This window comes from Meles meles, chromosome 7, assembly GCF_922984935.1.
Source record: "Meles meles chromosome 7, mMelMel3.1 paternal haplotype, whole genome shotgun sequence".
In the NCBI taxonomy this organism is placed as follows: Eukaryota; Metazoa; Chordata; class Mammalia; order Carnivora; family Mustelidae; genus Meles; species Meles meles.
This window is the reverse complement of record NC_060072.1, coordinates 53,813,428-53,839,878: the sequence shown is the minus strand read 5'-3', so window position 1 is coordinate 53,839,878 and position 26,451 is coordinate 53,813,428. Positions and strand designations below refer to the sequence as shown.

Here is a 26,451-nt window from a genome sequence, read left to right as displayed (position 1 = left end):
CCTCTCTACCTACTTGTGATCTCTCTCTCTGTCAAATAAATAAATAAAATCTTTAAAAAAAAAAAACACTTTGAGTTGATGGAAGTGTTGTATATTTTTCATGAAATTTCATATATTAATTGCTGCTCCTTAGAAACAAAACTAAATTTCATTCAACTATGATAGTGGAATCCCTAGAATATTTTGCTGATGACATAGAAGGATAGGTTCATTTCCGCCCAAACTTTTAGTCTTCTTTCTGTTCCAAAATGGAACAATTTTGTTATCGGTATTTTATCTCACGTAATTTTGTTTTGCGTGATGATAAAAGTGACCAGAGCTGTATATTCGAGGCCGTCTGGAAGAGTTTAATCCTGTATTAAATGGGACTATTCTCTTGACATTTTTTTCCTTTTCATTTCGTTGCCTTCTACTTTCCTCTCCATTCTCATTTCCTTTTCCCTTTACAGAGTCCTTGTCAGAACAAATATGGTGTTAATCCTGAAGGAACTTGTAGGACATCAGCTGCATCTCTGTAGAATCTGAATATATTTACTGAAAGAGCATATGAAATCATTTGAAAATTCTGATGAAGAGAGATTTGAAAAGGAAATTTTTTTCCTGATAATCTAACACTAGCTTCATAGTATTACCATCTTGAATATTGATAATATTTTGAGTACCTTTTATCTTTAGTTTCCTTTTTCTTTGTTTTCTTTTTGTGTAGGACTGTGGGTGTGCGTGCCCCCGTGATAGCTTTCCTTTTTCTCTTTCTGCTTTCTGTTTGTGTAGGAGTGTGAGGGTGTGCACGTCGCTGTGATAGCATCTGAGAAAGAGAGAAAATTGTTTATATTCTTGTTTCAGTAGCCAGCTTGAAACATAGCTTTCTCATAATTGATTTCATCACCTTTAAAATTGTCTTTCTAAACATGATTGCTGTGTCTGAGCACATGTCTAAACACACGTCTTAAATCATGACTTTTAATTAGTTAATGTTCTTATCTCCTATGGCCCTGGAAGGACACTAGTTATATACTACTCTTGAAACAATCGAAAAAACAGCCTCTTGAATATTTTTTTTTTTGTTCGACGGGGCTCCCCTATAGAGAAAATAAGAATCTACAAGCTTGTTATTTCCTACGTTTTAGGGAACTTCCCCTTTCTTCTGCACATTTTTTGTTTTGTTTTGTTTTGTTTTACAGGAGGAAATTGTGTTTAGGCAGTAATTTCATTCGATCAGACAAAATTGCTTTCATTTTGAGAAATACTGCTTAACATTATTCTGTTTTTCTAAGGTAGAATAACTCTAGTTTGGAGTTGTTTTTAAAGAGACTAATAACATTTTTACATTTAATTTGCAAATTTGAAGAGAAGTTTTTGAAAAGATGACACAAAGCCCCCTGATACTTACCCAGACTGATCACAAGAATCAAGGAACCGATGAAAAGAAACAAGGTAAGGACATTTATAGTTGTTAAGAATGAAAGATATTGATGGAAATTATGACATTATGTTAAAAGCCTTCCAAGGTATGGGACAGGTTTTGTTGGTTTTTTTTTTTTTCATCAAACAGAAAAATCCTTTTTTGAATTAACATCTCCATAAAATGAAAATTGTGGCAATAAAATTCAGATTTGGAATTGGCTATTTTGTCTTATGAATGGAGATTATCTTAACTGATGGTGGAGAGAGGTTAACCACAGCTTAAAACTGTTCAAGATTTAATTTCATTTTTTACAAAGTGTTTAATAAAACGAATACTGGAGAAGATGTTAAATTTGCTCCACATATTCATTCAAGGCCCAGAATGCAGACAAAGTATAAAAAATTTGGCCAATATTTCTAATGTTTTAAAAGGTTGTTTACGGACAGTGAGTGGAATCAAAATAAGCCAGACTTTGGGAGTACATAATAGCAGAAAGATTATCTCCCTATCTTCCTCTTATCTAAAGAATCATAAGTACTCTGATGTCTTGAGGATGTTTCTGTCAACCTCAAGAAGGATAAGAAAAGAAAATGCACTTTAAAATTAAAACTAGAAACTAGACGGGGTGCCTGGGTGGCTCAGTGGGTTAAATCCTCTGTCTTCAGCTCAGGTCATGATCCCAGGGTTCTGGGATGGAGCCCTGCATCTGGTTCTCTGCTCAGCATGGAGCCTGCTTCCCTTCCTCTCTCTCTGCCTGCCTCTCTGCTTGCTTGTGATCTCTGTCTGTCAAATAAATAAATAAAATCTTTAAAAAAAAAAACAACTAGAAACTAGAAAACAGCTCAGTAGCTTTAGACCTACCAACTAGCAAGTTCAGAATATGTATGATCCAAATTCTAAATCAAGCAGAAAAATCTTTCAAAGTTATTTCAACAGGGGTCTTCTTAATCAAAATATAGTGAAGAAGAGAGGCTAAAATGCATTAAATACAATGATTGATTTAGGGACTCTGGTGAATTTTAGACATTTGCCATTTAATTCTTTTCAATTTATTAGTGCATGCAACAGTTAAAAGTTTTTGTTACTACAGTTCGTATTAGAACACATAGATACTTATTCCTCATTTTTTGACAATTAATAATTCTGTCTAAGGTTAGATCAAAAGGTTTCAGGACAGTGGGATCAAATATTTTATTTAGTTTTAAATTCATTGGTCACCCTGGATTTTTCTTCTTATCTCTCTTTGGAGATGATTGTCAATTTTAGTATATGTGCTGCGGAATCAAGCACGGAGATCAGAGCCAGAAACGGAGAGAAATTACTTGAGTCAGCTTTTCTATCGGGAAAGTAATTGGAATCCTTAGCTGTCTAGATTATCACAGGGATGAGTTTAGAACCATTTTAGTTACATTATTAATTAAATAGACTTTTATTGAGCTACCCAGGGATGTTATCTGTTTTTACATTCCTTTGTTGAACACAGTACGAGGCTTGAGCAACTTCTTTGAAATTCATCTCTCACTAATTCACAGTGGGAAAACAACAGGTTCTGTTCTTTTTGTTTTTTGGATAATTTTGCAATGTACAAGTGTTGATCATTGAGTATGGAGTAAAGAGAAGGAACTTATAAAGTGGAAGCTATTTATATTGAATGTAGAAAAGTAGATTTTAGGGCTCAGGACAGATTAGAGAATGAATATGTCGCATGCTTAAATGTGTATCTGCGTATCAGAAATGCAGTAAATGTCCAATTCATTAGTGTCCTGTATCAAACTAAATGTCACTCCAAGTCTGCATCCCACTGAGCTGACAGGACATTGAATCTTTGCTGTTTGGTGATATTGAGAGTGTGGGGGAGGGGGTTCTTCCGGGTTGTATGACATTTCCTAGCTTTATTGTGCCATCGAAACATCGAGAGAGTCTTAGTCATCTCTTTTCTCTGATTATTTGTGAAAACATACATCCCAACATCAGTTAGCCTTTCGGTTCTAGTCCCGCTATGTCTGTGCTACAGTTATAACAACAGCCACACTGTTTCTTCGCCCCACCAAGGGCAGATGCATCTTTTTGAGTCTGGTGTTGGATGCATACAGGATCTAGCATTCTCAACTGCACCACGGAATTAAGTGACCTAATATCTTGTCCACTTTGCCATGGAAAGGACTCGCTGTTTCTGTAATGCAAGGGAGCGTTTCTCACATTGTCAGGAGGTAAGCATCTTTCCTCTTGTTGATTTTGGAGGCATTTCCTCTTTTTAAAACACCTCCACGATTCTTAGAATCATCCCTTTAATAAGCTATTTTTTTTTTTAATAAAGGGTCATTGATTCTAAGCAGTTTTGGGTTTTCTTTCAATAATCATCCTGGAGGAAAGGATTACAAAGAGGCTCATTATATACTTAAAATAATAAATAGAAACATTACATTTAAAAAATTCCACTTAATATTACAGTAAATGATCTTCATGTTCCCTTCCCCCCGCACACACACACACAATAATTAAAATATGGAAAGATGGGAGAGCTATAACACAAGAAAAAACAATAGCATAAGCTTTCTTTTATTTAATTACTGTTATATGCCAGAACTTCTGAAAACATAGCACATATATATTCTCTAATTTCAAAAAAAAAGAGATGGGGAGGGGGCCTGGGGATTCAGCCCTTTAAGTGTCTGACATCCTCCCATCCTGATCTCAAGGTCCTGGGATGAACCTTGAGTCAGGCTCCACGCTGAGCAATGAGTCTACTTGAGGTTCTCTCCCTGTCCCTCCTGTCACTTGCATGCTCCCTCTCTCTCAAAATAATTAAAATTTAAAAAATGTAAAAGAGAGAATGTTATTTAGTGGATGAAGAGATTAACAGGGTCAAAAGAGGTAAGAGAATGAAGTTAAACACTATAAAAATATGATCAAGATTTTGACCTGTAATATTTGTAACAATAATGTTCTTTTGTTCACACTGCCAATTCACGGACAAATAGAATGTCATAATAACACATTGGCTTGAATGATGCTATAGAAAAAGAAGGAATGTGCTTGTGTTCTTGATACCTGATATTTGAAGAAACTAATAGGGAATTAGAGAAATTAATATGATGACACTTGAAAAGTGATTAAAACCCCACTAGAAAGAGCATGAACTGAAGTTTGGAACCAAGGCATATACAGAACCAAAAGGCTGAAAAGACAGGTGTATGCTTTGTTTCTCCTCTTTTTGACTTTTGCTGTGTTGGAGGAAGTGTCATTTCTCTTACATAGGAATACCCCTTCCTTTTGTACTTCAGACCACATCCCCTGTAGCCAGTACAAGAATTCTTCTTCTTAATTTAATTATTCTCTCCCTCTTTTGCCTGTATTGGCAATCTATACCTTCCATATTAAATCATCCCCAAATGAACAAAAGAAACTATGTGTTAAATGTTTAAAAAGAGAACCTCATGATAACCACTCCTCTCATTTTAACTACCTCTTTGCTTGCCTCAATACACACAGCACAAGGTTCTCTGAAATGCTGATTTTACTTCCTTATTCCAACAATGTACCCTTATTCTGTGTGACTGAAGGCACTCTATCAAGGATACCAGTGCCCTCCAAGTGCTCCACTTGATTTTTCTATCTCCACCCCTACCACCCTTGTTTACGAGATCCCCATAATTAGATTTAATTAGAGTTATAGCTCCCTAAATGACCTCTCCACTCACTAGTCACAAGGAACTTTTAAAAGCACAAATTTGGCAGTAGCAAACACCCACCTAAAACAATTCAGTGGCTTCCCGTTATACTTTGAAGAAAGTCAAGTTGTTTCCCGGGGCCTTCAAAGTTTAGCATCATTTTGTTCCTAACTAGTCACTATTCCCTGCTACTTTTGACCGAATCAAACTCCTTCTACTTCGCCATGTTCTTTTCCATTCTTTCCTGATTTGGCACTTGAAGTTGCTCTTCTCTTTGCTTAAAATTATTTCTCTGGTTTATTTCACATAAATGGCTACTGCTCATATTTTAGGTTTGGTTTTAATGTCAGTTCCATAGAATTCCACCTCCCACCCACAATCTTTTCTGGTTATTTGCCTTTATCAATCGCACAGCTTATTGCCTTCCAGCTCTTGTTGCAATCTGTAATTTTTAAATTTTTTTCAGGTGACTGTGTCTTCTCCACCAAATATAAGTACCAGGAAAGCTTTTGCTTATTATTATGTTTATGGGAACTAGCACATAGTAGATGATTAGTAAATATTTGTCAAAGAATGAACAAATAAACACGATGCTGGCTCACAAGTGAAGCACTGTAGCTCATGATTATTATGTAGCTTTGAAATTCCAGATGGTTAGAAGAAACGTACAACTAATGACAGGACTTTTCAGAAATTTGGCAGAAACACGCAGGTTAGACATGATTTCTAATTATATTTATAAAATAACTGAAATAACCATCTGGTGGCTCAAAAACAATGCTAGTTTTCTCTAGATGCATTCCCTCTCCCTCTTTATGGTACTTTTGAACAATTTTATGAATTTTTATAAGTAGGAATGTTTTCATATGTTGTGCATGATAGTGTAGATTGCTACCATACTTTTGGAAGAATATCTATTTGATATATGCCAATTTATTTATTTTTGAGATTTTTTTTCTTAAGAAGATAATTAGACAAGTATGCAAGACATTTAAACTATAATTCTATAAACTTCATTTAAACTATCACTTCATTTAAACTATAATTCATTTAAACTATAATTCTAATTATGGTTAAAACTCAAAAGGGTGGGACAGCCTAAATACCCATTAGAAGAGGACTTTTTTTTTAATCTGTCATTCAAATTCTTATGTCAAATTATTCTTCTACATGATGTGTAAATTTACCTGTTTCTCTGAATGAACAACCACCTCCAAATTTTAGTGGCTATTGCTTATGGTTCTAAGGTTTAGGGATAAGGACAGATTCAGTAGGAATGGCTCATGTCTCCTCTGTTATGTGGGGCTCAAAAACAGTGAAAGTAGGAATTACAAAGTCTCTTAAGGCTTGGGCTCTAAAGTTTCAGTGTCACATCTGCCACAGTCTCCTGGCTAAAGCAAGGCATAAGTCAGTTCATATTCACGTGTTGGGGAATACAGTGTATCTCTTGATGGGAGGAGGAAGAGGATCATGTGTCAAAAGGGTGTTGGATGTAGCAGGGGGCATGATTCACTGGGGGTCATTCTTAACAGTCAACCAAACATGAGAAGAACAAATTGTTAACTGAAAACATTAGAATATAAAATAGTGGGTACTTGATGATTGCACTGATTTAAAATCATGTGTATTTGTAGGGGAGGTTATATGTGTGAAAAAAGGATTAGAGATATATGGATGGAAGGATGTTAACCCAAATGATAATGCTGGTAAGGTTGAAGGAGCAGAAATTTAGACGTGTTTTAAATTTAATACCTTCCGTACATCCACAACGGAAAAACATTTATTCAACAAAAGAATAGCTTTTCACCAGGAAAAAGATAGGAATGATAAATGCCCTCAATAAGTTTACTGTCTATCTTAAAGTATCATAAAATTTTACAATAAGGATGTTTATAATCACATAAAATAACAAAATTGTTGAGGGAGTTGAGGGAAACTGGAAGGGGAGATGAACCATGAGAGACTATGGACTCTGAAAAACAACCAGAGGGTTTTGAAGGGGCGGGGGGGGTGGGAGGTTGAGGAAACAGGTGGTGGGTAATAGGGAGGGCACGTACTGCATGGAGCACTGGGTGTGATGCCAAAACAATGAACACTGTTATGCTGTAAATAAACAAATAAACAAATAAAAAAAATTAAAAAAAACACACACAAAAAATTGTTTTATTTCAAAAAAACTTATGTTCAAAAAAACTTACAGGGAAAAAATTTTTTCCCCAAATGGGCACTAATTTTTCTGTTCTGCTGACTTTGTAGATGAAGAACTACCATGCCAGGAAAAAAAAATTGTAGTGTCTTGTTCAAGTTCCTTTGCTCATTTGCAGCAAAAATTTCAATTCCAAATCTTTAAATTATTTATGAATTTTCAAATATGCTATGCTATCTATCCTTTAAAACAAACTTCTCATTAATTAAAAAGTAGATTATCTTAGGGGAGCCTGGGTGGCTCAGTGGGTTAAAGCCTCTGCCTTCGGCTCAGGTCATGATCCCAGGGTCCTGGGATTGAGCCCCGCATCGGGCTCTCTGCTCCGCAGGGAGCCTGCTTCCTCCTCTCTCCCTGCCTGCCTCTCTGCCTAGTTGTGATTTCTCTCTGTCAAATAAATAAAATATTTTTTTAAAAAAGTAGATTATCTTAGAAATATTCAAGGAGTGTTAAGATGTGCTGATATTGTACCATAGAAGTGGTATGGGAGTGGCTCCAGATCTTAAGAAATTCTACCCTAAAGAATTATACATATTTGATTCCTTGGACTATGACAGCAAGATCAATGGTAACACTAGATTGAAGGTAAGGATAAACTGAGAAATTTCCCAAAAAAGCAAGTTTTTTTTTCCATATAATGAACAGAAATCGTACGTTTGTGTTATCTGATGAAATATTGGAATAAATTGCTAAAAGGAGTTTGTTAGTTATGTTATGAATGCAAATTTAGTCTTTTACCTGTTTCTAAATTTAATTTTTTTCAGGTATTAAGAACAACCATAAGATGATTATCAAATGTATTTTGCTTGCAATATCTATCACTGTCATTAATAGCCTAATTATTGGAATAGGTGAGTAAATTACATTTTTTATTTCTTTACTTATTATTTTTTACTTTTCTATGGCCTCCATTGAATGATAATTTTCTTTTCTGCCTCAATCATGATCTTTTCTTATTATTTTCACTCTTTTCTCATTATCCATGATCTATTTAATGGGTATCAATGAATGGATTATTATTAATTACATGACCTATGTAAAGCATTGGGAGATGCAAAAATGATTAAGACAAAATCATTCACCCTAATAATCTCACATTCCACCATCATTCGCATACCAATGGCAATCACTATTTTGATTTCTGTTGAATAGTTTAGTTTTGCCCATTTAAAAATTTTTCCATAAATAAGATTATACAATTTTTATTTATTCTTTGCATCTTGTCTTTTTTGTTCCACATCATGTTTGTGTGATTCTTCCACATCATAACATGTAGCAAAATTTCATTGAGTCATTTTTGAAAGGGGTTGGAAAAATTTTTATGCAAAGAGCCAGGTAATAAATAAATTTATCTTTGTTAGCCACGCAATTTGTGTTGTAAGTACTCCATTCTGCATTTGTAGTGAAAAAACAGCCACGTGTGATATGTAAACAATCGTGCTTGCTGTGTTTCACTGAAATTAAACATGGAAATTTGAATATTTTCATGTGTCACAAAATATTACTGCTCTTTTAATTGTTTTGATTTTCTGTTATTTATTATTTTATTGATGATTTTTAAATTGTAAAAACATTTTAGCTCTGATTTTGGCCTCAGGCTGTAGTTTGCAGATCCTCGCTATAGAATATCTCATGCTATATATTAATTTATTAATCACTCTACTCATGATGGACATTTGGATAGTGCCACATTTTTACTACTGCAAATTATGCTGTTTTGAACATCCTTATGCTTTTAGACTTTTAGTGAATAGTGGGTATCATTTGGGATACACTTATGAGAAAAATTATTAAACCATGCAGTATGTATATGTCAACTTTAGTAAATAATTCCATAGATTGTAGATAACCCAGCCCAAAATTTATGACATATTGGTTGTTTAACATACTGGTCAACACTTTATTGTCAGTTTTACCCATTTTTGCTATTCTGATGAGTGTGCGTTACTTGTCACCACTTTATAGTGACTTTAATTGACATTTTCTTGATGACCAACACTGTTAAGCTCCTTGTCATATTTAACTTAGCTCACTTAGTTACAGTATTTTGTGATGGGTATATTCAAATACTTGGTCCATATTTTTATTGAGTTAGCTCTTTGTTTTTTGTTAGATTCATAGGCATTCTTTAATATAATTGATAAAAATGTTTTGTATTTCTGTTGTAAATATCTTCTGATATTTAAATATAAGTATACTAAAAATCCTTCTGAAGTTTACATTTATTTTCTGTAATGTTTTTCAATGAAAGGAAGTTCTTAATTTTTAGATAGTTTGAATTTTTTAAATTTTTTTCTCTATTTTTACTATGTTTTACATTCTTTTTAGGAAATTTGCTGTACTCCACCTGCATGAAGATACTACTCTAGAGTTTCCATTGTAGCATTCATTATATTTCTATTAATTTCACATCCAGAACTATAACGCTTTTGAAATTGATTGTTTTAAGTGTTTGGGTATAATGTCAAGTGTGTTTTTCTTCATTAACAGTCTTCTGATCTGAAGCAATTTATTGAAAAGTACATAGTTTACTTTACAGTTCATTCCTGGTTTTGTGCATTCTGAATTTGGAAAAATGTATAATGACATGTATCCTTCATTCTGTTATCCTACAGAGCATCTTCACTGCCCCCCTAATCTTCTATGCCCCACATATTCATCTCTTCTCAAACTCCAGCCACTGGCAATCACTAATCTTTTTACTGTCTCCGTTGTTTTGACTTTTCCAGAATGTCATACAGTTAGAATTATATAGTACATAGTCATTTAAGATGGGCTTTTTTCACTTAGTAATATGTATCTAAGGATCCTCTGTGTCTTATGGTTTGAGAGGTTTTTGTTTGTTTGCGCTGAATAATATTCCACTGTTGGATGTATCACAGCTTATTTATCTATGCACTTAATGAAGGCCATCTTGGTTGCTTAAAAACCATGTGTAGGTTTTTGTGTGGACAAAAGTTTTCATCTCCTTTGGGTAAATACCAAGGAGTGCAATTGTTGGATTTTTGGTAAGAGTGTTTAGTTTTGTGGGAAACCTCCAAACTACATTTCAAAGTGCCTTACCATTTTGCATTCCTACTGGCAATGAATGGAAGTTCCTGTTGCTCCACATCCTCACCAGCATTTGGTATTGTCAGTGTCCTGGATTTTGGCCATTCTAACAGGTGTGTAGTATCCCATTGTTGTTTACATTTGCATTTTTCTGATGACATATGATGTGGAGCATATTTTCTTATATTTATTTGCCATCTATATGTCTTCTTGCTGAGGTGTCTGTTCAGGTTTTAGGTTGTTTCTTTTCTCATTGTTGAATTTTAAGTGTTCTTTATATGTTTGGATAATAGTCCTTCATCAGATGAGTCTTTTGTAAGTATTTTCTCCTGGTCAGTGGTTTGTTTTCTCATTTTCTTGACATTGTTTTTCACAGAACAAAAATGTTTAATTTTAATGAAGTGCAAGGAAATCCTGCTCTATGCCTCAATATGGTTGACCCTGGAGGGGATTACACTAAGTGAAATAAGCCAATCACAAAAAGGATAAATACTGCATGATTCCACTTACATGGGGTACCTAGAGTAGTCAAACTCACAGAGACAGAAAGGAAATGGTAATTGCCAGGGGCTGAGGGGTGGGGCTAGGCATCAGGGCGCTGCTATTGAATGGATATAGAATTTCAGTTTAGAAAGTTAAAAAAGTTCTGGAGATTGGTTGCACAACAATGTAAATAAACTCAACACTGTTCAACTGTACTTAGAACTGTTAAGATGGTTAATTTAACATTATGTGCTTTTTGCCACAATTAAAAACTTTTTTTTTTTCCATTGTTTTTTGTTTTATTCGTTTTTTTTTTTTTTTTGGTTTTTTTTTTTTGTTTTGTTTTGTTTTGTTTTTTAAATTAATTTATTTATTTTTATTTGCTTATTTACAGCATAACAGTGTTCATTGTTTTGGCATCACACCCAGTGCTCCATGCAGTATGTGCCCTCCCTATTACCCACCACCTGGTTCCTCAACCTCCCACCCCACCCCACCCCCTCCTGCCGCCCCTTCATAACCCTCTGGTTGTTTTTCAGAGTCCATAGTCTCTCATGGTTCATCTCCCCTTCCAGTTTCCCTCAACTCCCTCTCCTCTCCATCTCCCCATGTCCTCCATGTTATTTGTTATGCTCCGCAAGTAAGTGAGACCATATGATACTTGACTCTCTCTGCTTGACTTATTTCGCTCAGCATAATTTCTTCCAGTCCTGTCCATGTTGCTACAAAAGTTGGGTATTCGTCCTTTCTGATGGAGGCATAATACTCCATTGTGTATATGGACCACATCTTCCTTATCCATTCATCCGTTGAAGGGCATCTTGGTTCTTTCCACAGTTTGGCGACCGTAGACATTGCTGCAATAAACATTGGGGTACAAATGGCCCTTCTTTTCACTACATCTGTATCTTTGGGGTAAATACCCAGCAGTGCAATTGCAGGGTCATAGGGAAGCTCTATTTTTAATTTCTTCAGGAATCTCCACACTGTTCTCCAAAGTGGCTGCACTAACTTGCATTCTCAAAATGGATAAAAGACCTCAACGTGAGACAGGAATCTATCAGAATCCTAGAGGAGAACATAGGCAGTAACCTCTTCGATATCAGCCACAGCAACTTCTTTCAAGATAAGTCTCCAAAGGCCAAGGAAACAAAAGCAAAAATGAACTTTTGGGACTTCATCAAGATCAAAAGCTTCTGAACAGCAAAGGAAACAGTCAACAAAACAAAGAGGCAACCCACGGAATGGGAGAAGATATTTGTAAATGACAGTACAGACAAAAGGTTGATATCCAGGATCTACAAAGAACTTCTCAAACTCAACACACACAAAACAGATAATCATATCAAAAAATGGGCAGAAGATATGAATAGACACTTCTCCAACGAAGACATACAAATGGCTATCAGACACATGAAAAAATGTTCATCATCACTAGCCATCAGGGAGATTCAAATTAAAACAACATTGAGATACCACCTAACACCAGTTAGAATGGCCAAAATTAGCAAGACAGGAAACAACGTGTGCTGGAGAGGATGTGGAGAAAGGGGAACCCTCTTACACTGTTGGTGGGAATGCAAGTTAGTGCAGCCACTTTGGAGAACAGTGTGGAGATTCCTGAAGAAATTAAAAACTTTTTAATTAAAAAAAATGTAGTGCTCGCTTCGGCAGCACATATACTAAAATTGGAACTATACAGAGAAGATTAGCATGGCCCCTGAGCAAGGATGATACGCAAATTCGTGAAGCGTTCCACATTTTTGGGCCCCTGGGTGGCCCAGTGGGCTAAACCCTCTGCCTTCAGCTAAACCCTCTGCCTTCAGCTCAGGTCATGATCCCAGGGTTCTGGGATTGAGCCCTGCATCCGGCATTCTGCTCAGCAGGGAGACTGCTTCCCTTCCTCCCTCTCTGCCTGCCTCTCTGCCTACTTGTGATCTCTGTCTGTCAAATAAATAAATAAAATCTTTAAAAAAATGTAATGAAGTACAGCTTATCAATTATTGCTTTCATAGACTGTGATTTTGGTATTGTATCTAAAAAGTCATCACCATAGCCATGATCATTAAGGTTTTCTCCTATGAAATCTTACAGAATTTTTTTTAGTTTTGTGTTTACATTTAGGTCTTTGATATGTTTTGAGTTAATTTTTATGAAGGATGGAAAGTCTATGTTTAGATTCATTTTTTTGTATGTGAATGTCTAGTTGTTTTAGCACCATTAGTTGAAAAGACTATCTTAACTCCATTATATTGTCTTTGCTCCTTTGTTCAAGTTCAGGTGACTACATTTATGTAAGTCTATCTTTGATCTTCCTTCTCTATTACATTGGTTTATTTGTCTATTCTTTCATCAATACTACACTGTCTTAGAGATTACTGTAGTTTTATAGAAAGTCTTGATGTTGGGTAGTGTTAGTCCCCCAATTTTGTTCTTCTTCCAAATTGAGTTGGTTATTCTTTACATTTTGCTTCTCAATATAAATGTTAGAATGAATTTGTTGGTATTCGTAGATAACCTGACTAGATTTTGATTGGGATTTCAACAAATCTATAGCTTAAGTTGGGAAAGAACTAACATGTCGACAATATTGTGTCTTCCTAATTATGAACATAGAATGTATCTCTAAAGAGTCTTTTGTTCTTTGATTTTGTTCATCAGAATTTTGTACTTTTCCTCGTATAGATAATATTATATATATTTTATTAGATTTATATGTAAGTATTCAATTTTGGAGGGTTCTAATGTAAGTCATTGTTTTATTTTTAATTTCAAATTACACATCTTTATTTCTGTTACAAGGGAAAACAATTGACTTTTGCATGTTAACCCGTATCCCCCAAACTTGCCAGGATTATTTATTAGTTCGAGGAATTTTTTTGGGTTTTTTTTTTTTTTTTTTTTTTTTTTTTACTTCTTTCAGATTTCCTACAGAAGTGACCATGTAATTTCTGAACAAAGGAATTGGGTTTTGTTCGTTTTGGGTTTTTTTAGGTTTGTTTTTTTTTCAGATTTTCTATAGAACGATCATGTCATCTCTGAACATCTCTCCTTTCCAATACGTATGCCTGTCATTTTCTTATCTTGCATTCTTGCATTACATGGAACTTTTAGTATGATAATAAAAAGTAGTGTTGAGAAGGGAAAGCTCATTTCAGTAGGGAAGCCTCCAGTTTCTCACCATTAAGTATTATATTATCTGTAGGGTATTTTTGTAAATAGTCTTTTTAAAAAAATATTTTATTTATTTATTTGACAGAGATCACAAGTAGGCAGATAGGCATGCAGAGGTGGAGTGGGGGAAGCAGGCTCCCTGCTGAGCAGAGAACCTGGTGTGGGCCTTGATCCAGGACCCTGGGATTATGACCTGAGCCAAAAGCAGAGGCTTTAACCCACTGAGCCACCCAGGCACCCCTGTAAATAGTCTTTATCAAGTTGAGGAAGTGCCCCTTCTCTTCCTAGATTATTGAGAGTTTGTGTCGCAAGTGTTAGATTTTTGTCAAATGCTTTTATTCATACGATTGTGTATCACGTCACTTTTCTCTTTTAGCCTGTTGATATGATATATGACATTAATTGATTTTCAAATGCTGAACCAGCTTTACAGATATGAGATAAATCCCACTTTGTCAAGGTGTATACCTCTTTTTATATATTGTTGGATTGAATTTGTTAATATTTTGTTGAGGATTTTTGTGTCTATGTTCATGAGATATATGTAAGAAAAGTTTCCTTTTTTTATCTTTGTCTGGTTTTGGTATTAGGGTAATGCTTGCCTCATAGATTGAGTTAGGAAGTATTCCATCTACTTCTATCCTCTGAAAAAGATTGTAGAGGACTGGTATAATTTCTTCCTTAAATGTTTGGTAGAATTCACCAGTGAATCCATCTGGGTCTGGTGAACAGAAGTTTTGAGATATTACTAATTATTCATTCAATTTCTTTAATAGATATAGGCCTATTCATATCGTTTCTTCTCATTTGAGTTTTGGAAGATTGTGTTATTCAAGGAATTGGTCCATTTCATTTAGGTTAGCAAGTATTGGGTCATTAAGTTATTCATAGTATTTCTTTATTATATTTTGATTTCCATTGATCTGTAGTGATGTCTTCTCTTTCATTTCTGATATTATTAATCTGCATCCTTTCTCTCTTTCTCAATCTTTTTTTTTTTTTTTTTTGCATAGTTAACCTGGGTAGAAGTTAGCTGATTTTGTTTTTCCTCAAAGAACAAACTTTTGATTTTTTTTAATTTTCTTTGTTAATTTCCCACTTTCAATTTCACTGATTTTTGTTGTATTTCTTATTATTTCTTCTCCTCTGTTTACTTGGGTTTATTTTCTTTTATTAGTTTTTTAAGATGAAAACTTAGATGATTGATTTTAGATCTTTTTCTTTTCTTTTTTCTTAATTTTATTTAATCATTTGACAGAGGGAGAGAGAGATCACAAGTAGGCAGCGAGGCAGACAAAGAGAGAGGGGGAAGCAGGTTCCCTGCTGAACAGAGAGCCTGATGCGGGTCTCTATTCCAGGACCCTGAGATGATGACCTGAGCCGAAGGCAAAGGCTTAACCCACTGAGCCACACAGGTGCCCCAGATATTTTTCTTTTCTAAAGTATGTTTTCAATACCATATATTTTCCTGTAAGCATTGCTTTTGCTGCATCCCACAAGTTTTTATAAGTTGTGTCTTTATTTTTCCTTTGTTCAAAACATTTTAAAATTTCTCTTGAGATTTCTTCTTTGGTCCATGTGCTATTTAGACCTGTGTTGTTTCATCGACATGGTTTGGGAAATCTTTCAGCTATCTTTCTGTTATTGACTTCTGGTGTAATTGCAGTGTGATCTGAAAGCAGAAATTCCATTGTGATTAATGTGATTAATTCCATTGTGATCGGAAAGAAAGATTTCTTTTCTTCTCAATTTGTTAATGTGTGTTTTATGTTGATTATTAATTTAAATAACTATCAGTCTTCATCTGGAAGTTTATGTAAGCATTCAGATTATCAGCAAATAGAAATGTTTTTATTTATTCTTTTGAAATCTTTATACCTTTCAGTGTATTGCCTTCTTTTACTGGCTTGAACTTCCAGTACAGGGTTGAAGAAAAATAGGGTTGCATTATTACCTCATTCTTAAATCCATGAGAAAGTTTTAAAATATTTCTCCATTAAGCATGGTACTTTTAGGGGCACTTGGCTGGCTCAGTCAGTTGAGCAGCCAACTCTTGGTTTCAGCTCAGGTCGTGATCTTGGGTCGTGAGATTGAACCCCACATCGGGGCTACACACTCAGCATGGAGTATGCTTCTCTTTCTCCCTCCACCGCTTCCCCTGCTCATGCTCTCTCTCTCTCTCTCTCTCTCTGTATCTCTCTGTCTCAAATGAATAAATAAAATCTTTTTTTTTCTTCCCATTTTATTTATTTTTTCAGCGTAACAGTATTCATTCTTTTTGCACAACACCCAGTGCTCCATGCAAAACGTGCCCTCCCCATTACCCACCACCTGTTCCCCCAACCTCCCACCCCTGACCCTTCAAAACCCTCAGGTTGTTTTTCAGAGTCCATAGTCTCTTATGGTTCGCCTCCCCTCCCCAATGTCCATAGCCCGCTCCCCCTCTCCCAATCCCACCTCCCCCCAGCAACCCCCAGTTTGTTTTGTGAGATTAAGAGTCATTTATGGTTTGTCTCCCTCCCAATCTCATCTTGTTTCATTTATTCTTCTCCTATCCCCCTACCCCCCCATGTTGCTTCTCCATGTCCTCATATCAGGGAGATCATATGATAGTTGTCTTTCTCCAATTGACTTAAAAGAAAAAGTGTTAAACTACATCAAAATAAAAAGCATCTGCACAGTGAAGAAAATAACAAAACTAAAAGGCAAACTATGGAATGAGACAAGGTATTTTGCAAATGACATATTCCATTAAAAGTTAGTATCCAAAATATATAAAGAACTTATAAATCTCAACACCCAAAAGACAAATAATCTAATTTAAAAATGGGCAGAAGACATGAACAGACATTTCTCCAAAGAAGACATACATATAGCCAACACACACATAAAAAGACGTTCAGTATCACTTATCAAGGAAGTATATATCAAAACTATAATGAGATATGCCCTCACACCTGTCAGAATGACTAAAATCCACAACACAAGAAACAACAGGTGTTGGTGAGGATGTGGAGAGAAAGGAATTTTCATGCATTGTTGGTGGAAATGCAAACAATGCAGCCACTTTGGAAACAGTATGGAGGTTCCTTAAAAATTTAAAAATCAAACTACCTTATGATCCAGCAATCATGCTCCTCGTATTTACCCAAGGAATATGAAAACATTAATTCAGAGGGGTATATGCACCCTTATGTTTATAGCAACGTTATTTTTAATAACCAAGGTATGGAAGTCGCCCACGAGTCCATCAGTATACGACTGGGTAAAAGAGATGTGATATATATTTACAGTGAAATATAATTTGGCATGACAAAGAATGAAACCTCACCATTTGTAATGAAGTGGATGGAACTAGAGAGTATAATGCTAAGTGAAATAAGTCAGTCAGAGATAGACAAATACCATACGGTTTCACTCACATGTGGAATTTAAGAAACAAAACAAGCAAAGGGGGAAAAAAGAGAGACAAATAAGGAAACAAACTTAATTACAGAGAACAAACTGATGATTTTTTTTAAAGATTTTATTTCTTTGACAGAGACACAGTGAGAGAGAGAACACAAGCAATGGGAGAGGGAGAAGCAGGTTTCCCCAGGAGCAGGGAGCCCAATGTGGAGCTCAATCCCTGGACCCTGGGATTATGACCTGAGCTGAAGGCAGACGCTTAACAGACTGAGCCACCCAGGCACCCCACTAACAAACTGATGATTATCAGAGGGGAGGGAGGTGGGAGATGGGTTAAGTAGGTGACGAGGATGAAAGAGGGCACTTGTGGTGAGCTCAGGGGATATATGGAAGTGGTGAATCATGATATTTACACCTGAAACCAGTATAACAATGTATGTTAACTAACTGGAATTAAATTTAAAAAAAAAAGAAAAAGAAAAAAGTGGGCCTCCTGGGTGGTTCAGTCATTAAGCATCTGATCAGGTCATGATCCAAGGGTCCTGGGTTTGAGCCCCTGAATCTGGCTGCCTGTTCAGTGAGAAGTCTGCTTATCCCTCTCCCACTCCCCCTGCTCGTGTTCCCTCTCTCACTCTGTCAAATAAGTAAATAAAATCTTTTTTAAGAAAGAAAAAAAAGAAAAAGAAAAGGGTGTTAAAGGCTTTACCTTCTATAGGTACTTGGTATCAGGTTTACTGATAATTTGTTTTATGTTCATATACCATATATCACCAGCATCCCATTTATGACTGGTGTTTGAATCAATGCCTTTAAAGTGAATCATGTGGACAATCAATACCATAGCTCATCCTTAAGGTTTTGCTCCTTAGACCCACTTTTGGTACCCAGAACTGATTCATTCTGGGTGCCTTCAGGAAAACAGACACTGAAAATGTTACAAGAATAGGACTTTAATATGGGAATTAGGAATAACATGACTGTGGAAGGAGCTGAGGAGTATTGGTCTGAAAGCTGTGTAGCTGGAGGAGAAATAGTCACTAATGATTTTGGCTTAAAGCACTAATGAGTTTGGAGAACCTAAAGATTAAAGTCTAAAAAGACATCAAGCTGCCAAGACTACCAAGAGCAAACTCATTAAAGGCCTGTGAATTCCCTATGCCCTAGGACTCTAAGAATAAAAGTTTTGGCTTTACTTCCACCTTCAAAAATCTCATTTGGGTTCTTTTCAGTGGCTAACTCAGAGCCATACAATGATGGTGGTACCTAGCTGACAATAAACAAACACACATATTGTTAATTATATATTCCATTTTATTCTTTTCATTGCTTCCTTAGAAATTAAAATATGTGTTCTAGATTATAACAGCCTAACATAAATTAGTATTTTTTTACCCCCAGATAATGCTAGGATTTTGTTATGTTTCACTTACCCAAACATGGTATAGGTGACTTAACTCAAGTAAAAATCACACTGGTAGCCCGATGACGGATGATGGACCACTGGGGTTTGAGTTGAAAAGAATATCAGCATCCTATCAAATCCTGAACTGCTGTCTTTTAATATAACATGAAATTTGTCTTTCAATTTGTTGCATGACAGATATGCAATTCTGGTCATAATCAAAATCTTACATCACAATCTTGTCTTTCCCCATTGATCTCAAAATACAGTGGCATATTATTTCTACTGGCCTTTAATAAATGTGTTTGTCTCATTTCCAGGTTTAGTATGTAAGAGTACTCAGGATTCCTGCCCGAATGATTGGATTGGTTTCCAAAACAAATGTTATTATTTCTCTAAAGAAGAACAAGATTGGAATTCAAGTAGACACAACTGTGTCACTCAACATGCTGACCTAACTATGATTGACACTGAGGAGGAAATGGTGATTTGATACACAATTCTTATGCAATTTCTTCAGTAGAGGCATTGGAAATATTCAAATGATATTATGATTTTAAAATTTTTTCACACATGCCTGTCTTTGCCAAATACTTTTAGAGCTTGCCATGTGAGATACAGTTGAAAAACTTGGTAATGTTTGGTTTGAATAGTGTAAGACTTATATCAAGGAGTAGACTTCACAGATATTTTTGTATTTTAAGTATAAATCAAAGAACTTGATATTATTTGGAATCCCTTTAAAAGTCAGTACTATAGGAAAACAACTGTTTTAGGAAGGATGGGATTCTCCACTCCAATCTACTCTCTTTGAAGAAACTTCCTCTGACTTCTCAGTCTTGCTTTGCTCTCTCTGAGATCCCATCACGGCTTCCATCAGAGCACTCACTACCAGTAGCAGAATAGGTATGTAACTGAAAGTCTTCTTAGACTGAAGCATGAGCTTCCACTGAACACACACTATGTCTTATTTAAATTGTTGCACTTGCTGTACCATAAAGGGCAGGTACAAATTAAAAGCTTAATGGACCATTTTAAAATAAATATTGATTTACATGGCAAAATCCTATGAATAAAGGAAATCTCCTAGAATTTTAACAGAGAATTTTGCACTACATACTTCTGCACTTGTGAAATTTGTTCTTTCCCTCAATCATTTATGTGATAACTTATGTTTTTACTTTTATTTTATTTTATTTTATATTTATGCGATAACTTATGTTTTTACTTTTTTTACGAAAACTTATGTTTTAACAGAAGTAAAACTTATGTTTTTACTTCTGTCTAGTCTCTTTAAAAGTTAAGGGTCAGGGACGCCTGGATGGCTCAGTGGGTTAAAGCCTCTGCCTTCAGCTCAGGTCATGATCCCAGGGTCCTGCGATCGAGTCCCACATTGGGTTCCTTGCTCATGCGATCGAGTCCCACATTGGGCTCCTTGCTCAGTAGGGAGCCTGCTTCTCCCTCTGCCTGCTACTCTGTCTGCCTGTGCTCACTCTCTCTGACAAAAAATAATAATAATAATAATAAAATAAAAGTTAAGGGTCAAGATATGGTTTACTCAAGTATGGTCTCAAAAAAAAAAAAATGAATAAACAAACAAAAAGCAGAATCAGACCTAGAAATACAGATAACAAACTGATGGTTGCCAGAGGGAAGGGGGTGGTGGGATGGGCAAAATGGGTGAAAGGGAATGAGAGGTACAGACTTCCAGTTATAGAATGAATAAGTCATGGGGGAAAGAGACACAGCATAGGGAACAATCAATGATATTGTAATAGCTTGTATGGTGACGATGGTATCTACACGTGTGATGAGTATGCCGTAATGCATAAATTTGTTGAAACGTTGTACACCTGAAACTAATGTAATATTGTACATCAACTATACTCAAATTTTAAAAATTAGGTAAAGGGTCACTATAAGAGGTAAGATGACTTGAATAATTTGCAGTTAAGAAGTGTTTAAAATGTTAAGCAGCACAACACAGCATTTAAAATGGTTAAAAGAGAATTTTCTTAATTCTGTGGTCAATAAAATATATTTGGGCAATCTGCATGAAGGTTGGTTCAAATTTAAGTGGATGTGAACTGGATGGGGGCAATTTATAGACCAGTGCAAGAAAACAACTATTTTGGTTGCAGCAAAAGGTATAGAAATCCAAGGTATGTTAAGAGGAAGACACAGCAAATCAACAAGTAAGATGCAAACTTGAGTTAATAGAAGATCTTCTGTATGTAGTCAGTGGTTTCATTGTTAACTTTTGCAAGACTTTTGCAATGAACATTCTGAGAAATTCTTAAATTGTCCTTTACAGTTCCTCTTGGGGGAAAATGTCTAAATTAGCAGCAAGATGGAAAAATATGGAGTGCTAGTAAAATTTTTGAGAGGTAAAGAATTAAGGTAAAATATTTAAAAAATCTTCACTAGTAAGACTCTTGTCAGCAAAAGCTGACAAAAATAGAGAATATCATAGAACACAAAGATCAGAGCATACCAAAATAATTAGTTTTGAACTTAAGAGACATTATTAAACATATCAGATAAAAATGATTGTACTCTTTGGATCAAGAAAAGAGACTTTGATCTTAACAATTTCCTGATATATTTTGAAGGTCATAAATGCCTATATTTACTATATAATCTGAGCAAAATTTAAGTAACAAAATGAAGTAAAGCTATCCGTGAAGGAGTGATAAAAATAAAGGACTGTTTATTTAAAATGGTTTAATTAAAATATCATATTTGTTTACTTAAGTTACAAAATGTTTTCCTTAGTTAAAATGAAATGCAGCTTGTTTCATGAAATATTTTTCATACTTATTTCCACCTATGTAAAGTTATCTTGCATCTTTAACAAGAAACCACATGGGTATTCTTTTAGTGAGCAAATAATAACATTTTTCCTAGGAGAGGATTTAGGAAATGCCCATCCCTGTTCCATGTCACTAAGACCACAACTACTGAAACTCATCCAATTTTCCCAATTATCCAATAACATACATACTGTGATTGTGAACACATTTATCCTTTCGCAAATTTTTTTTTTTGCCTTCAAGCAAGCTCTTTCTAAGCCTAGAATATGAATTGCACTCATCTTCCTTATCCTCTGCTTTTATTATGGAATATCCTATTCTTCCCTTCCAGATACACCTCTAAGCACACCTGATTATGCAATTGCCTTATAAAGATTCAGATACTTCTTTCTTGTAAACTAAAATTTCACTTTGTATTTATTACAGTGACATTCTTCTCCTTATCCAGGAAGATATTTTCTAACCCTATGTTTACATTAGTTTCTTCACTATAAATGAAACTGTGAATTCAGACACAGTGTTTGACTAATCTGTTCTTTCACAAACCCAAAGCTTAGCTCAGTGCGTTAATTTTTTTTCAAATAAATTTATTAAATTCTGCAGAAAAATGGTATATTAAAATGTCAAAGGTTATTATTAGTGTCACTGTTATAGACAGGAATGGACCATAGTGTTGTGAACTGTATCCCTTATATTTATCATAAAATTGAAACATAGAATGATACAATGTCAAGTTTGTGGTTTCCCAGCTATTAAGTGATGTAATAGGTTCAATGACTTTCTGTATATAACTGTATGGTTAAAAAGGTTCCAAGGCAGCAAGAAATTTCAACATGGAATGAATAAGGAGAAAAGGAGAAATATGAGGATAAAGTTATATTTTTCTCCTGAATAATCTCTTTACAAATAGAAATTTTTGACTGAAAAATAAAATTTGAGAATTAAATTCTAAAAGAATTAGATATATGAAGGGTGTGTGTGTATGTATGTGTGTATGTGCATGTGTCCATGCAATACTTTTGGGAGAGAATATGAAGTAAAATATAATATTAAAATCAATATACTAGTATTTACTGTGAAGTGGAAAAACATTATAATAAATATCCGATGATTAGAAAGGCTGTGTAAGAAGTCAGTTGCAACGTTTGGTTTTCCAGGCGTTTACAATATTAAAATCCTGGAGGAATAGATTTCCATATTGAGTATTTATCAATTTGGAATCAAAAATTATCTTAAAGAAAACTTACCTCATATCTTTGTTTACAAGTAAGAAAACTAAGGGTCAGAAGGTGAAATGCTTTTTCAAAATCCCATAGCTATTTTCTGGTGAAGTGGGAGTTGAACATTTGTTGCCTTGCCCCTCAAAACCTCCAAAGCAGGGGGGACGCAATAGGTTGTAGCAAAAACTAAAAAACATATGAAATCTATTTTGTCTCTAAAGGGATTTCTTAAGCGATACAAATGCACTTCTGATCACTGGATTGGCCTGGAGATGACAGAAAATCAAACAGGACGATGGGTAAAAGGAACCATATTTAACAAACGGTGAGTTTCTTTCTTTGGGGGATTATTTAAATTTAGATAGCACAGCCTTCTCCAGAAACTTTGCTTTAGCTGCCTTTCTCTAGAGCCCAAGGTTTGGGTGTGTGTTGGAAAAATGAGATAGGGAAAATTGTATCATGTATTACGATTAGTTCTAAGAATCAACCAGGGAGGTTGGAAATCAAGATATAAGAAGGAAGATCTTTGCTGGTTATTTTGAAAATAAAGAGCAGTGATTCATAAACACGGACCAAAAAAAAAAAAAATTCCAAGAAACATATGCCTGATTTTAAACTATATTCTCCAATTTGTATTTATTCTTCAAACTTCACGCTATCTGTTTGCTGACACCTTTTACAGTTCAAGTTAAACTTCCTGTTCATTTTAACTTGATTTTATCTGGGCTTCCTATCTTCCATTTTGCAAAATTTACTGCACATATGACCTCCACATAAATACCTTAAATGGTGACCGCCAGCCATTTAGCCACTTAGTTTATATTAGGATTTCTCAACAGCAACACTACTGACATTTTAGGCTGAATAATTCTTTGCTGTGGGGAGGGAGCTCTGTCTTGTGCATTTTAGAATGTTAGCAGCATCTCTCGCTTCTGCCTATTAGAGAGTTCCACCGTCCACTTACGAAAATCCAGAATGTCTCCAGATGTTGCCAAGTGTCACTTGTGTATGTGTGTATTGAGGGGGTGGAGTGGGGAACACAAAGCAAAAATCACCTTGTGTTGAGAACTATTGGTTCATATAAACTGGTAGTTCTGCTGATTACACATAACTCTCTTAATGTCAGTTTAACAGATATAAATTCTTGGAAGAGAAACTTTTATGGTCTAATTTGGTACAGGTATCTTCCCCTTAACAAGAGAGCACTGTGCCACAGCACACTTTTCAAGACGCTGGAAAGATAATTTTTTTTTTAATGGGGTCACTGGGCAAGCGAGAATTCACAGGATTTTTTCATACATGGTGTTTAATCCCTTTATCGTAGGTTTCCTGTGAGAGGAAGTGAAAAATGTGCTTACTTAGACGATGATGGTGCAGCAACGGCTAGATGCTACACAGAAAGAAAATGGATTTGTAGGCGGAAAATGCACTAACTGAATGTTTCCATAGTGGAATTGCAACATGGATACCTGATTTTTGTCATTCTTTTTTTCTTTCCCTCTGTATAATTTAATTTTGAACACTTCACTACTTTAATGTTTGAACCTGATAATACATCTCGATAATTGTCAAAATAACTTACTTTGATTTATTTTTGTTCTTTTCAAATTGCCTGGATTTTTTTTCCGTGTCAATTTTAGAAAATGCCTGTAATTAATTTCACAGGATCTCTAGGTCAATTTGGAGAGTGCTATATTTAAAATATTATTTTTTATTAATTTATATGTTGTATTGGTGTTTATCATCTTGTATGATTTATAGTTTTTCTAATAAGTCATGTTATTTATTATATGTGTCCCTATTAAATGTATCTGAAGTTTATGCTATTCGAACTATGTAATTTTATTATTTTTTAAAATAGTTACTTTTTTATATAGAAATTTAATTGTTTATATTATTCTAGAGAACTAAAATCTTTGAAACAGAGGACAGCAGTGTTTTGCAGAGCTAGGGTCGGAGGGGGCGATCCTACACCATATGTGTCTGCCAACTTTTGTGGGTCTTCATGATAGGAGAGAGTTTTACAACTCTTGTTTTTTAATTTGTTTCACATTTTAAAGAAAATGCTTCTAACATTTGGTCCTTTCTCTTTTTTAAAGATTTTATTTATTTGAGAGAGAGAGAGCACAGCAGGAGAAAGGGAGGAGCAGCAGGCTCCCAACCAAGCAAGGAGCCTGACATGGAGCTTTTGCTCTGTACCTGTAATGTTTGTTTTACAACTTGGATCTAGGTGTCCACTGAAGTTAGCCTCCTACCTTCCCACAGAAACTAAGAAATAAGGTGCCACTTTTCTTGATGATTACATTTCAAAGGAATGACTCTCTGGTCCTTAAGATAGGCACTAATGGGTTGTAAAGCCTTTAAAAAGCTCTTCTCAAAGAAGCAGACACAGAATTTCCAATCACAAATTTCCTGAAGTAAATGGTCTAAAAATGAGAAGTCAGGGATTCATAAGACAGGAAGAACAAAGCTTGTCTAAAATTTAATCAAGCTGAAGGGAATGTTAAAGCCATCTTTGTTATTTCCACAAAATATTAACTAATTACAAAGGGAAAGAGAAACTTTACAGTGAAGTCTGATAGATATCACATTAAGCATGTGAACAAAGTCAATGGCATCAACAGTGGAACAAATAAATACGTGTGCCTCCTGGCAGGATGCAGTAAGAACTTCTCACTGTTTCTTGCCAAGGAGCAGTTGAATATGACAATGAGAAATAATCAGACAGATTGAGATTAAAGAGCATTTTGCAGAAAAACTGGCTTGCAGTATTCCGAAGTGTCAAGTTGTGAATAACAAGGAAGGCTAAAGAACTCTTCTAGAGGGAAGGAGATTAAAGAGACATAATAACTAAATGCAGAAGATGATTCTGAGCTGGATCCTTTACAGACAATTGGCAAACCTTAAAGAGAGTCTGAGAACTAGATGGTAGCACTGTGTTGATGCTAGTTTATTAATTTTGATCACTTAATTGTGATTAAGTAGAGGATTTTTTGTAGAAAATATGCACAAAAGTATCCAATGATACTTGAAATTTTCATAATAAAATGTATCAATCTGGCAAGTAATTCTCAAGAGGTTCGGGAAGAAGGAAAGTGCTTTTGCTCTGTACCTGTAATGTTATACTTTTATGATAGTTTCTAAATTTAGATGAAAATTGCATAAAATCTAAAGCAAACAAAATATTTAATGCTTTTGAGTTACAAATCCAGTTTTAAGGTTTATATCAAAGAAATAAAGGGTACTACTTTTTAAAAAGATATTCAGAATGTTTATTGCAGCATAGTTTACAGCAGAAAAAACTTGAAAACAAAGTTAATGCTTATCAACAAACCAGTAAAAAAAATATATAAATCCACACTATAATGCAACTCAGAATTATATGAAATTTGCATAGGATATTGTTACAAATTAAACAAGCACAATACAGAAAAGCAGATGTAATTTGATCACAGTTGTTGTAAAATAAAAGTGAATAAAAATCCTGAGTATGAATGCATGGACTCATATTTTATTATATTACCACATAAAACATTGAAAGGTCATATTTTAGATTGTTTACATGATGTACTCTAAGGTTAGGATCCATTAGATGATGGAGGGAAAATAGAGAAGACATTT

The 26,451-nt window shown here is 34.9% G+C and overlaps 1 protein-coding gene and 1 non-coding gene across 2 annotated transcripts; both read left to right on the top strand.

Annotated features, from left to right (window-relative positions):
• Positions 1-1,189: 1,189 nt before the first annotated feature.
• Positions 1,190-26,318, top strand: CLEC2B (C-type lectin domain family 2 member B). Its single transcript, XM_046010769.1, has 5 exons — positions 1,190-1,434; positions 8,044-8,130; positions 19,118-19,281; positions 23,052-23,155; positions 24,155-26,318. The coding sequence occupies exons 1-5, from the start codon at positions 1,365-1,367 to the stop codon at positions 24,261-24,263; spliced, it is 534 nt and encodes a 177-aa protein (XP_045866725.1). The 5' UTR covers positions 1,190-1,364; the 3' UTR covers positions 24,264-26,318.
• On the top strand, positions 12,472-12,578 carry LOC123947752. Its single transcript, XR_006819796.1, has one exon. It is a non-coding gene; the product is annotated as a U6 spliceosomal RNA (small nuclear RNA).
• Positions 26,319-26,451: the final 133 nt, after the last annotated feature.

What these genes read in the sequence shown, in the direction of transcription:
- CLEC2B (XM_046010769.1), top strand. Translation starts at nt 1,365, where the DNA reads ATGACACAAAGCCCCCTGATACTTACCCAGACTGATCACAAGAATCAA. An exon ending in AACCGATGAAAAGAAACAAG is followed by an intron (nt 1,435 to 8,043) that starts GTAAGGACATTT and finishes AATTTTTTTCAG; the next exon opens with GTATTAAGAACAACCATAAG. An exon ending in TAGCCTAATTATTGGAATAG is followed by an intron (nt 8,131 to 19,117) that starts GTGAGTAAATTA and finishes TCTCATTTCCAG; the next exon opens with GTTTAGTATGTAAGAGTACT.